At 33.5% G+C, this 12,983-nt stretch overlaps 1 protein-coding gene across 2 annotated transcripts in view; it reads right to left on the reverse strand.

Moving 5' to 3' along the window:
- Window positions 1-12,983, reverse strand: part of PIP4P2 (phosphatidylinositol-4,5-bisphosphate 4-phosphatase 2) — a 69,970-nt gene that overhangs the window by 25,321 nt on the left and 31,666 nt on the right. For both annotated transcript variants that reach the window (XM_031946967.1, XM_003770312.3), the window contains exon 4: window positions 12,743-12,866. In XM_031946967.1, coding sequence (XP_031802827.1) covers window positions 12,743-12,866 — 124 coding nt within the window. The remainder of the gene's footprint in view (window positions 1-12,742; window positions 12,867-12,983) is intronic.

A 12,983-nucleotide genomic window follows, 5' to 3' on the forward strand; every position in this document is an offset into this window, starting at 1 on the left:
AAAGCTCCACATAGACCAAAATATTTATAGCAGTAATTTTTATAGTAGCAAAGAACCAGAAACAAACTACATAAATGTCCACTGACAGGGTAATGAGTAAAGACATTAAACTAGGTAATGAAGTATTATTAGGTAATGAAGATAAAGAAGTATTATTGTGCTACAGGAAATGATGAACATGATGAATACAGAGAAACATGAAAAGACTTAGATTAACAGATGCAAAGTTAAGTAGAACCAAGAAAATAGTGTACATGATAACTACTTGTTATGTAAATATAATGGAAATGAAAAGAACAAAAAAGTAAAAAAAAAATCAGTTATAAAATTATAAAAGACAATATAAACCCCAAAGAAAAGATATGTGAAGATCCCTCATGTAATTCTTTTGAAATTCTACAGGTGTGAATCATTATATATAATTCCAGATTTTTTTTTGATGTATTGAGGGTTTGACTGAATCTTTTTCTTCTTCCTCTTATTCATTTTTAAAAATTCTTTATTCTAAAGCATGGTTTTCTGAAAGGAAGAGTGGAGAAATTACAAGGAGAAATAGAAGTAATATTTTAAAAATACCTCCAAAATATTCATAAACTGCTTATAAATCTTTTTTTTTAAGAGAAGAAAAAGAACATAGGACTTGTGAAGTCAGGGGAGTATATTTCAAATCATGGCTCTGAGACTAAATATATGACCATAAATAAGTCATACTACATTCTCAATGTCTTGGTTTCCTAATCTGTAAAATGGAAGGAATGCTACATGCACCACCTACCTCACAGGGTTGTTGTGAAGAGAGCACTTTGTAAACCTTAAAGAACTATAGAAATGTGAGTTGTTAATACAGAACAAAAAACAAGAGCTGAGGTGCTTTGAAATACACCATTCAGACATTTTACACAAATGAGAATCTATCATATGCTATTGTAGTTACAGAAGGCAATGGGTACTTGTATGTATTTGTCATGGCTACAGCAATTTCTATTTCAAAAACATTCAAGCCATCTTCTTGTTGGGAATGTCTTCCTTTTCCTATCTCCTCAAATTTTTATCAATTGAAATCCTACCCTTTGAAAAGGTCCAGGTCAACACACAAGTCAGAGGCATTTGATTCTTTCTCTTAAATTTGAAGGCACTTAGTTTATCCCACTTTATAATAGGATCTCATCAACTCTCTGCCTTTATTATATTGTTCATCTAGTTACATCAATGTTAAAAAAAAAAGTGGGAGAAGTTATATGGATTTTAATTCACTTGTGCTAAAACTATACTTTTATTTTGGCTACCAAAAGGTGGCAAATTGCCAAGCAATAGAGTTACCTCTTATATATCAGGCAGAATAGAAAAAATATTGTATGGAGAACCAGAAGATTGAGGTTAATAATATTATCTCTGATCTCTAACTTTGTAGTCTTAGCCAATAAATTAAATCATTCAATCTTGTATACTTAATATAAAATCAGAAGTTGGATTAGGTGTAGGTAAGGTCCTAAGATTTTAAAGTTCCTTAATATCCCTAAGATGGTAAAGTTTTAAGATAGTTCAAAGAATCTTGTTTTCAATAGCAATTAGCACACTTCCATGTCCAATAAAGATGTGCCAAATGAACAATTGTAATGCACTTGGCTAACAGTTTCCTAGAGCACTGTGAGTTAAATGCAAATGGTAACTATGCTAAAATTGTTTTAACTATTTTATTTAAAAAAAATATCTTAGATGCTTACAATTATCCACAATTTCCTTATGGAGCTAATTTTCAATAGAAATTCAGTTCACAATTCCTCCAAAAATCTCTCATTTTGTGTGCTTGGAGCTCTCATCTTGCTTTTTTATTTTTAAACTAGAGAACTATTATTTTGACACACTTTTATTTATAGTATTACAAATGAAAAATGTTTTTAAAAATATAGATGGAACTTGCTGACTTCCAATATCATTCTAACATGCCAGCAACATTTTACTTTGGAGACCCATTGCAGGTATGGGTCAGTCAGTAAAGAAGCATTTAGTAAGCACATGCTATGTGCCAGGCACTCTCCTGGGGATACAAAGACAGACAAAACCAGTACCATCCCTAAATGAGTTTATACTCCAATGACAGACACAAATTTAAATAAACAAATATATAAAGAAAGAATGCAGAGTAGATGGAAAGTAATCTTATTGATGAAGATACTAGCAGCTAGGGGGAACATAATGACAAGTTATCTTTGAGTATCTGGGATATGAGCTGAATCTTGAGGGAAACAGTTGAAGGAAGGAAGAGAATAGTAAGTACAAAAGTATACCGATGGGAGACAAAACGTCCTAAGAAGAAACAGCATGTAGGCCAATGTAGTATGCCTGGAAAGGAGTAATATGTAAGACTAGAACTGTCAGAAGAAGCCAGTTAACAAGGAGTTTTAAAAGTCAGAGAATTTTATTTTTGATCCTAAAAATAACAGGAAACCATTGGAATTTATTATATAAAGAGTAACATGGGCATATCTATATTTTAGGAAAATTGCTTTGATAGCCCAATAGAAGATAAATCAAAATGGAAAAGAGACTTAAGGCAGGTAGAAATCTAGGTAAAAAGTGAAAAGGACATGAACTAGGGTGATGGCTACCTGAATGAAAAGTTGATTCTGGAGGAATATGTCATCAATAATGTCAAATACTGTAGAAGTCAAGAAGATTGAGGATTAGGAAAATGTTAGATTAGATTTGGCAATTAAAAGATCATTGCTAATTTTGGATAGAGTGATTCAGTTGAATGATGAGATTATAAGATATATTACAGATGATTTACAGGAGAACGAATATGCAGAAAGTTCATACATTAAATGTGGGTGACTTTCTCAAGGAGTTTAACTGAAGAGGATGACAGAGGAAAAGTAGGAGAGAAGGAAATTTTTATTTTAAAGGATAGGTGAAACAGATGTGTTTGTAAGCAATAAGGAAGGAATTATTGGATAGGAATAAACTGATTAAAATGTCTATGATGAAATTTTCTAGAGTTGGCAGGAAGGGTATATAAATCATGGAAAGATCCAGGGTGCATGTAGATGGTTTGACCTAGGAAAATAAACATGCCAAGACAAATCAGAAACATTTATTAAGTATCTACTATGTGACAAGTACTTTGCTAAGATTTGAGGAGATAACAAAAAGGCAAACAAAACAAAACAAAACAAAAAACCTCTCAACCACCAGTTCTTGCACTTAAAGAACTAATTAAAACAATTACATGCAAATGTGATATAGACAAGATAAACTGAAAATAATCTTAGAAGAAAAGCACTAGATAGATTAAGAAGGACAGAGAAGGATTTCTGCAGAAAATTGGACTTTAGATGACACTTGAAGAAAATCTAAGAAACAAAAATGAGGAGGGAGAATGTTTCTGGCATGAAGAATTGCCAGTGAAAATGCATGTGAATGTACTCAAGGAACAAAGAAGTACCCTATGTCATACTGCAGAGTATGGAGAGGGATGTATTAAAGCATAAGATAAATAAAAAAGCAATAAGGGAGCAGGTTATAAAGGGCTTTAAAAGCCAAACTGAATTTTATATTTTAGTCAGAAGGTAATAGCCACTGAAGTTTATTGAATAGGAAAAGTAACATGCACTTTAAAAAGATCAATTTGCCTACCCAGTAGAGTTTAAACTGGAAAGGAGAAAGACTAGAGGCAGGAAGACCAATAAGCAAGATACTGTAATAGTCCAGGCATAATGTGATTAAGACCTGTGCCAAGAGAATGGCAACATGAGAAGATGAGAGGGAATTTTTATGAGAAATGTTACAAAGGTAGAAACAAAATTTGACAACTAATTGGATATGGAGGATGAGAATGAGAAGAGGCAGATAGCAACTAGATTGTAAGCTTAGGTATCCAGATGTATACTTGGATTTCAAAAGAAATAGGGAAGATGGGGGAAAGTTTAAGGAAGAAAATAATGAGTTCAATTTTGGATATCTAGAATTTAAGATCTCTGCAGTTTGAAATACCTAGGCAGATTACTGGGTTTGTATCTCAAAGAAATCACAAAAGAGGGAAAAGGACCCACATATGCAAAAATGTTTGTAGTATCTGTTTTTGTGGTGGCAAAGAATTGGAAAATGAGATGCCCATCATTTGAGGAATGGCTAGATAAGTTATGGTATATGAAAATAATGATGTATTATTGTTCTATTAAAAAATGATGAACAGGAAGATTCTAGGAAGGCTTGAGAAGATTTACATGAAATGATGTTGAGCAAAACAAGCAGAACCAGTAAAATGTTGTACATAGCAATAGCAGGATTGTGCAATGATCAACTATGACGGACTTAGTTCTTCTCAGCAGTTTGGTGGGATCAAGGCAATCCCAATAAACATTGGATGGAAAATGCCATCTGCATCTAAAGAAAGAACTGTGGAGACTGAATGTAAATCAACATATGCTATGTTCATTTTCCCCCCTTTTTCTTCTGTTTTTGTTTCTCTCTTGTGGATTTTCTCTTTTATTCTGATTTTTCTCTCCCAATATGATTTACAAGGAAATGTGTTTTTTAAAATGTTGTTTTTTTACATGTAACTGTGGGAAAATTTTTTTAAAAGAAATACTCAGGCAGTTGGACATGCAAAACTAGAGATCAGAAGAGAAGGTAGTACTAGATAAATAGATCTAAGAATCACTTGCATAAATATGATATTAAATACATTTGAGTTAAAGAGATTACAAAGAAAAATAGTTCAGAGAAAGAAAAGAGCTCAGAACAGTACCTTAGGAGACCATGGTTACTAGGTAAAAAAAAAAAAAAAAAAGATACTCAAGAGTGGTTAGAGAGGTAAAAAATAATCAGGAGAAAGCATGTGTTATGAAATCCCAGAGAGAAGGGGATATTAAAGAGAAGAGGGTGATCAACAGTATCAAAGATTACAGAGATCAAAAAGGAAGACGATTTTTTAAAAAGGCCAATGGATATAATAACTAAAGGATCATTGACCACTTTGAAAAGAGTTGTTTGGGTTGGAAATTGGGATCCAAAGCCGGACTACAATGAGTTAAAAGAGTGAAAGGAAAAGAAAATGAGGTGTCTTCTCAAAGAGTTTATCTAAGAAAGGAAGGACATATATATGATAATAGCTAACAAGGATGGATGGATGAAGTGAAAAGACAATTTCTTCATCTGTTGATCCAGACATCCAGAGTGTCTGCCAGACATAGAACATCTGAATGATGCATAATGCAATAAAGAGGAAGAGCTTAAAAAATCTTGCACAAGATTTATACCCTAGATTTTCCCTAGATTTTCCAGGGCCAGTGACAGCTCATCTGAAAGTACCAGAACCATGTTTTCCAAGATGCAGATATTTGTGTTGGGGTGGAAGAGGCAATATGGCATAGGGGATAAAAAGCTGACTTTGAATATAGGAAGACTTGTATTCAAGTATACCTCTGAAAAACACTGGCTCTGGGACTATGGTCAAGAAAGAGTACTTACTTGCAATGGTAGAGGAAATTTCCTTACCAAGGAAGTCCTTATGCTAATGAAGTCACTGGTCTAATCCCTATTCCTTATGAGTGCATATTGTTTCTCCCATATGTAAATCCTTATAAGATTATATGTGATGTTTTATATATTTTTTTGCATTTGTATCCTCCCAACCTAGCATATAACTTTGCAAAAAGTAGTCACTTAAAAATGCTTGTTGATCTGAATTGAATATGATTAGAAGATCCATTGTGAGTATTTAGAAAGGAAAGCGTAAACAATAAGGGTCAGCATAAATTTGTCTAGTACAGATCATGTCAGACTAAATGCATTTCCTTTTTTGATAGCTTTACAGGAAAGACAGTATGACATAATGAATAGAGAACTAATCTTGGAGCCAGGAAAACCTGGAATTAACTCCCACCTCTGACAGATCAATATCTGTCAGCTGTGTGAGCAAATTATTTAACTTCTTTGTGCTGTAGGCAAATTTTCAGAATATAAGTAGTAGTGAGGTATCCATCTCCACTGGTAGAGGGAGTTTCCTCTTCTGGGAATTTCCTATAACAATGAAATTTTAAGTCTAGTCTCTATTCCCCCCATTCCCTACAGCAGTAGTGTCAAACTCAGCCACCAATCTGTAAGGATCCCTGTAAGCTGCATATTAATTTAATTTTTTAATTTTTTTTTTACTTATCTGGTTAAATATTTCCCAATTGCATTTTAATTTGTCTCTAGTCACACAGAGGAGTATTGTGGACCTCATTTAACCAGCTACCCTGACAGACAGGTGGCATAGCATTGGGGCCTGTAGTGAGGAAGATCTCAATTCAAATCTAGCCTCTGATTATAACTAGCTATGTGACTCTAAGCAAATCTGTTTGTTTCAGTTCTTTTAACTCTAAAATATGGATACTAACAGCACCTATCTCCCAGGGTTGTGAAGACCAAATGAGATCATATTTGTAAAGCACTTAGCACAGTGTCTGGCACATAGTAAGTGCTGTATAAATACTTATTCCCATTCTTTTCTTTCCTTTGATGTCTCTGACATATTGGATTGGTTGATTAAGAGAATGCTATAGTTAGTACATAAATGTATGTCAATAAATTGATAACTTGTCTAATGATGTTCTTTTTGGATAAGATGAAGCAATGTAGACTAGAGGAAAATAAATGTTTCAGATTAAAAACTGTTTGATTGGACCAAGAGAATAGTGATTTGCAAATTAATATCAACCTAGAGATAAGGTCTCTAGTGGAATGCCCCAGGAATTTTTTCCTTGGAACCGTTCTGTTCAACATTTCAATCAATAATTTAAATGAAGGGATAAATGGCATTCTTAATAAATTTACAAATAACATGTATCTGGAAGGGAGAACTAAGAAAAATGGGAGAATCTGGACCCAAAAAGATCATAGTAGTATAAAATGATGGGTTGAATCTAAAAAGATAAAATTTTACTTAATCCCACAGTTGGAAGGGAGCTCAGAAGCAATCTAGATATCAGGAGTTTTTAACATAAGCTCCAAAATGGCCCCAAGAGATCTGTGAATTTAAATGGGAAAAAAATTATATCTTAATTTCAGCATAATAATGGTGAGCATTTATTTAATATATTAAGGTTTGCAAAACACTTTATTAATATTATTTCATGATTAATATTATCTCAATTGTAATTGGTTTCTTTCATAATCCTACATACTTTATTTTATCCATTTAAAATATAATTTTGAGAAGGAATCCATAGACTTCACCAAACTATAAAAGGGTCCCAAACATAAGAACCTCTCATCTAGTTCAATGTGCACCTGAACAAAATCACAGAATTTTAGAGTTGGAGGTTATGTCAGCATCTATGTAGTCCAAATATATCCAGAAAGAATCTCAACTCTTAATATACCGAACAATTCAACATCTACCTTCTGCCTGATATCTTCTAAGGAAGAGGAAGCTGTCATCTCTAGCTCTAACCTTTGAGGTCAAACAGTTCAAGTCCAAGCCTTCTTTTACATGACAATCGTCATGTTCCTGTATTTTTGTTTCTTCAGGCTTTACATACCTAGTTCCTTCAGCTGATGCTCATATGGCAAGAATCAAGCTTCTTTACTATCCTGGTTACCATTCTCTGTATATTTACCTTATAACAACATCCTTCTAAAGAGCATCATATGAAAACATAATACAATATTCCTGTGTTCTGACAAGAGGCACTTCCTTTCCCTGAAACCTATGCATGTCTCAACACAAGACTAAAAATACAAAGTCTTTTTTACCTTCCGCATCACACTGTGTTTGAAGTACTCTAAAACTCCCAGATTCTTTTTTGAGATAAACTGCTATCTAATTATGCCTTTTCCCATCTTTTAGCAATGAAGCTTATTTTTTTTAATCCAAGGGTCAATGATACAGGAATATATTTATGCCATAAATTCAGTCCAGTGCTCTAGCCCCAAACTCCAGGATGCTGCCAGAGCCAAACTAAAATGTAACTGGGAAAAGTTTAACAGGATAAATTAAAATACAATATAACATGGATAATGTTAATTTGTAGCTTTCTGATTCAATATATGGTTTGCAGGAATCCATTTCTATCTGATGATAACACTGGTCTACAGCATTCTTCTTATCTTTGTTGCTGTAGTTGTTCAGTCATTCCAGTAGTATGTGTCTTCATGATTCCGTTTGGGGGTTTCTTGGCAGAGATACTGGAGTGGTTGGCCATTTTCTTCTCCAGCTCATTTTGCAGATGAGGAAACTGAGGCAAACAGGGATAAGTGACTTGTCCACAATCACACAGCTAGTAAGTATCTAAGGCCAAGTTTGAGGTCAGGAAAATGAGTCTTCCTGATTCAAGGCCCAGTATTTCATTATATCACCTAGCTGCCCCTCATCTACTAGCAAAGTAATCCTGTTAAAACAAGGAAATAAGTTTGAAACATCAGGAACCAATTGCAATGAATTCATAAAACTTCATTAATTTCTTCTACTTCTTTTACTAATTTAAGAAGGCTACATAGAAGAAAAACTGGATTTGAAATCACGGCACCTTGATTTAGCTCTAGGATTATACTGGGCAAATAAGCTCACCTCTAAGAGGCTGAGTTTCTTCTTCTATAAAAGAAGGGGGAGAGGGAAAGTAATGTATAAATACAACATTTTTCTGAATGGTTTTATAGAATTTACAGAATTAAAATTCTACATTTTAATTTTTAAGAATAAGATGGGCATAATAGACAAAGCACAACCAGAAAATGGCTTGTTAAAAAATTAAATGGGCATTTTACAGGACTTCAAAGTGAATGTGAGTTAAAAGTGTGAAATAACATGCGTGTGCACACACACACACACACACATACACACACACACATACACACACACACAAATACATAAATGCATTATTAGGCCACCATAATAAAAAACTTCAAATCCAAAATGAAGGAGGTGATGCTCCCACTGTCTTCTATTCTTTTCACATCATACCTAGAATACTATATTCTATTCTGGGCTCTACATTTTAGTAAGAACACTGGCCACTTAGAGCACATTTGATGGAGGAAGAGCTAATGGTGAAAGAATCAAAAAAGACATTAAATTTAAAAAATCAGTTGAAAGACCTGGGAATGTTATCCAGGGAAGAAAATAATTTTGAGGAGTATATGAGAGTTATCTAATGAATCTGTATAGCACTTTTAGGTGCTATTTCTTTTGATCTTATGTTGAGAGGTAGATGCTATTATCCCCATCTTAAAAATGAGGGAATGGGGACAAAAATGTCTGAGACCAGATTTTAATTTTTTGTCTTCAAGTATAACTCATCTTCCTATCTTAAAGTATTTATCAAAAGAACTGTCATGTGAAAGAAGAATTACAATTGTTCTGCTTGGTACTAAATGGTAGAACTAGGATCCACAGATACAAAGGCAGTGGTAGAGAGCTAGATTTTAATTCAATATGAAGAAAAACTTCTTAACAACCAGAATTACCAAATGTCCTAATTCACCATTGATTAGAGAAATGTACATTAAAAACATCTCTGAGGTATCACCTCACACCTATTATATTATCTGAGATGACAGGATAAGTGCTAGAGGGGATATGCTAAAGGGGAAAATGGGACACTAATACATTGTTGGTGGGGTTGTAAAATGATCCAACTATCTGGAGAGCAATTTGGAACTATGCCTAAAGGGCTATAAAACTGCATACTCTGTGATCCAACAGTATCACTATAGGGTCTGTTTCCCAAAGAGAGCATAACAGAGGGAAAAATAGGAATTAGAAATTGAGAGAAACACCATCAACTGAGGAGTGTCTGAATAAGTTATGGTATATGAATGTAATGGAATATAATTGTTCTATGAGAAATTACGAGCTGAAAAACCTGGAAAGACCTACATGAACTGATGCTGAATCAGTTGAGTGAATCAAGCAGAATCAAGAGAACATTGTACACAACAACAAGATTATGTGAGGATCAACCGTGATGGACTTGGATCTTCTCAACAATACAATATGAATAGATTTGGGATGTAAAATGCCATCTGTATCCAGAGACAACTATGGAGACTGAATGTAGATTAAAGTATACTATTTTCACCTCTTTTTAAATTTTTTTTCTTTTTCTTTCTCATCTTTTTTCCTTTTGGTCTGATTTTTTTCACAATATAACAGATATGAAAATATGTTTACAATGATTGTACATGTATATTCTATATCAGATTTCTTGCTGTCGTGGGGAGGGGAGGATGTAAATGAGGGAGAAAAAATTGGAACTTAAAATCTTACAAAAATGAATGTTGAAAACTATCTTTATATGCATTTGGAAAAATAAATACTATTGAGAAAAAGTTAGAAGCAGTAGACCAGTAGCCCTTTTCACTTTTGAATAGAGAGACATCATGTCTCTGGGCCCTATCCACTAGACATTGAGTCAGGCAGAACTAGGTTCAAATCTCCCCATCCTCTCCTTTAGACACTGACTAGTTGTGTGACACAAGATCTGTCTCAGTTGTTGCTTCTATTAAATGAGGGAGTTATACTTAGTGGCTTCTAGAATGCCTTTCAGTTCAAAATCTATATAGTCATATGATCTTTAAAGTCAAGAGTTATCAATGGAGGTGGTCTTCAAAAGGATTCTGTATAATCACTAATTAGAAAAATCATAGGAAAGGTTCTTCTTTGATAAGTTCATCAAGATGATCTCAGAAGTACTTTCTGATTTTATAAAAGAAAATTGATCATTTGGAGTAGAAAAATAGAAATAAAGGAGAAGTAAAGAAAAAAGCAAAACAATACTTTGGGCACAGATATGAGGATATAAAATATCAGACAAGATACAAGGATGTTGGCCAAAGGAATCCCTAAATTTAGTTGAAATCCTTAAATTTAGATTAAATATGTTTTGAATTGTTTTAAATGTCATTTTCATTAGGATATTACATATAGAAGTATGCAAGAGGGAAAAGGATAATATGTGTGCTTTTTATCTAATAGCTATTAATATTAGTGTCCATAGGTTTCCTGGCAATGACTTCCACAAAGAGGAAAATACTGAATTATTAAAAAAAATGTGACCTTCCCTCAAAAATATCAGTCATTTATTTATTCATTTATTCCTGACCTCACTCAAGTCACTATGAATCTCACTATACTTAGATGTAGAATAGAATAGAATGACAAAAGAGGATTTAAATGAGATAAGAAACATAAAAAGTTTTGCAAACCTAAAAACACTTTGTCAGAGGTTCTTAACCTAGAGTCTGTGCATTTTTTTTTAATATTTTGATAACTGTCATTCAGATTTTTTAGTTTCCTTTACAACCAAATGTATTTTATTTTATTCATTTAAAAACATTAAACCGAGAAGCCCATTGGTTTCACCAGACTCCGAGGAATCTATGAAAAAAAAAATTGGTTAAGAACCCCTGTAATATATAAATGCCATCATCATCAAAATTATATTTACTATACACTACAATATCATATTGGATTGAAAGGTGGATATGACCTTAGAAATTGTCTAATTCTGCTCTTTCTAATACAAAGTAGGAAATTATTGCTAAAGAGATTCAGTGATTTGTCCAAGATTACAGAGGTAAATTAGTAATCTCCAATATTTCAGTCAGGCCCTCTAACTTCTAATTCAATGCTCTTTGTAAAATATCACACAGGTTTGTTGTGATGTTAAAGTTAAGTAAGATAGGAAGATAAGTACTTCATAATGATGAAGATAATTGTGATAATAGAGGAAAGAGATTTGTCTTCTGAATCTCATGTATATGGGAAGTAACTTGTTCTACCCTCTGATGTTGTTCAGTCATGTCTGACACTTTCATAACTGGAATTTTGGATTTTCTTGGCAAAGATGCTAGAGCGGTTTGCCTTTTTCTTCTCTAGTTCATTTTTCAGATGAGGAACTGAGGCTAACAGCGTTAAATGATTTGCCCAGGATTACACAGACAGACTCTGAACTCAGGAAGATGAGTCTTTCTGATTCCAAGTCTACTGCTCTATTCACTGTGCCACCTAGCTACACCTTCCAGATTTTCTCATCACTTGATGGCATCAAGACCACCTTTGTAATTTCAGATCTTTTCCACTTTGTATTTTTCTTTAAAATTTTCTTACACAATGTAAACTCATTGAAGGTAAAGACGATTTCATTTTTGTCTTTGTATCCCCAAAGCCTAGTAGATAACCTTGCACATAATAGGTACTCAATATTTATTGAAGGGTTTGTTGAATGGAATAGGCTGGTCAGAACAAGAATAGAAGGTCATATTTATTGATAAGATTAATCTTATTTCTTTATAAAACTTTTTTGGTCTAAATTTGGAGGTTTTACAATAAAAAGTCATGTAATCTTTTGCCAAAAAGACAATAAAAATATGTAGAAAGCTTTTGACCAAAAAAAAATTATCAAAAATTCCCCTTGTATTTTAGTTAATTTCCTCACAGAAATTAGGCCAAGTTTAAATGGTTCAACCAAACTCAGAGCTAAGTTGCAGCAGCTCATATGATTTGAAAAAAAAAAAAAAAAAAGCAAAATCTTTCATTGCCCTTCCTCTTTGGGAAAAATAAGCACAAATGTTTCTGAAAGCTAAGCTGGCAAGTCACCCAATTGAGAGTTGGAAGGGACCTCCTACATCCAACATATGAATGAACAAAAATCCCTTTTAAAACTAACAAATGGTCATCCAGCTTTTGCTTGAAGTCTCCAGTGGGGAGCTCTTTCTGAGTGGATTAGTTTCTCTATGATCAATTCTAGGTACCTACCAGGAATGTGTTTCCACAGTGCCCACATACTACTCGTGTCCCTTCTGGTTGGATTGGTAATGCAGGCTGAGCAGGCTGTTCTTCAGGAATTAGCATTACTGGGCCCAGATTAATAATGCGTCTACTGTGGAAAGAAAATTAAACAGCTTCCTCATCCCACAAAGAGATTGATGAAGGAAAAGATTTAAAGACTCCTGTGTTATATAGGATATGGTTCCAATATACTTTTTAAAAGTAAAAC

The sequence above is a fragment of the Sarcophilus harrisii genome, chromosome 1 (assembly GCF_902635505.1).
Source record: "Sarcophilus harrisii chromosome 1, mSarHar1.11, whole genome shotgun sequence".
NCBI classification, from domain to species: Eukaryota; Metazoa; Chordata; class Mammalia; order Dasyuromorphia; family Dasyuridae; genus Sarcophilus; species Sarcophilus harrisii.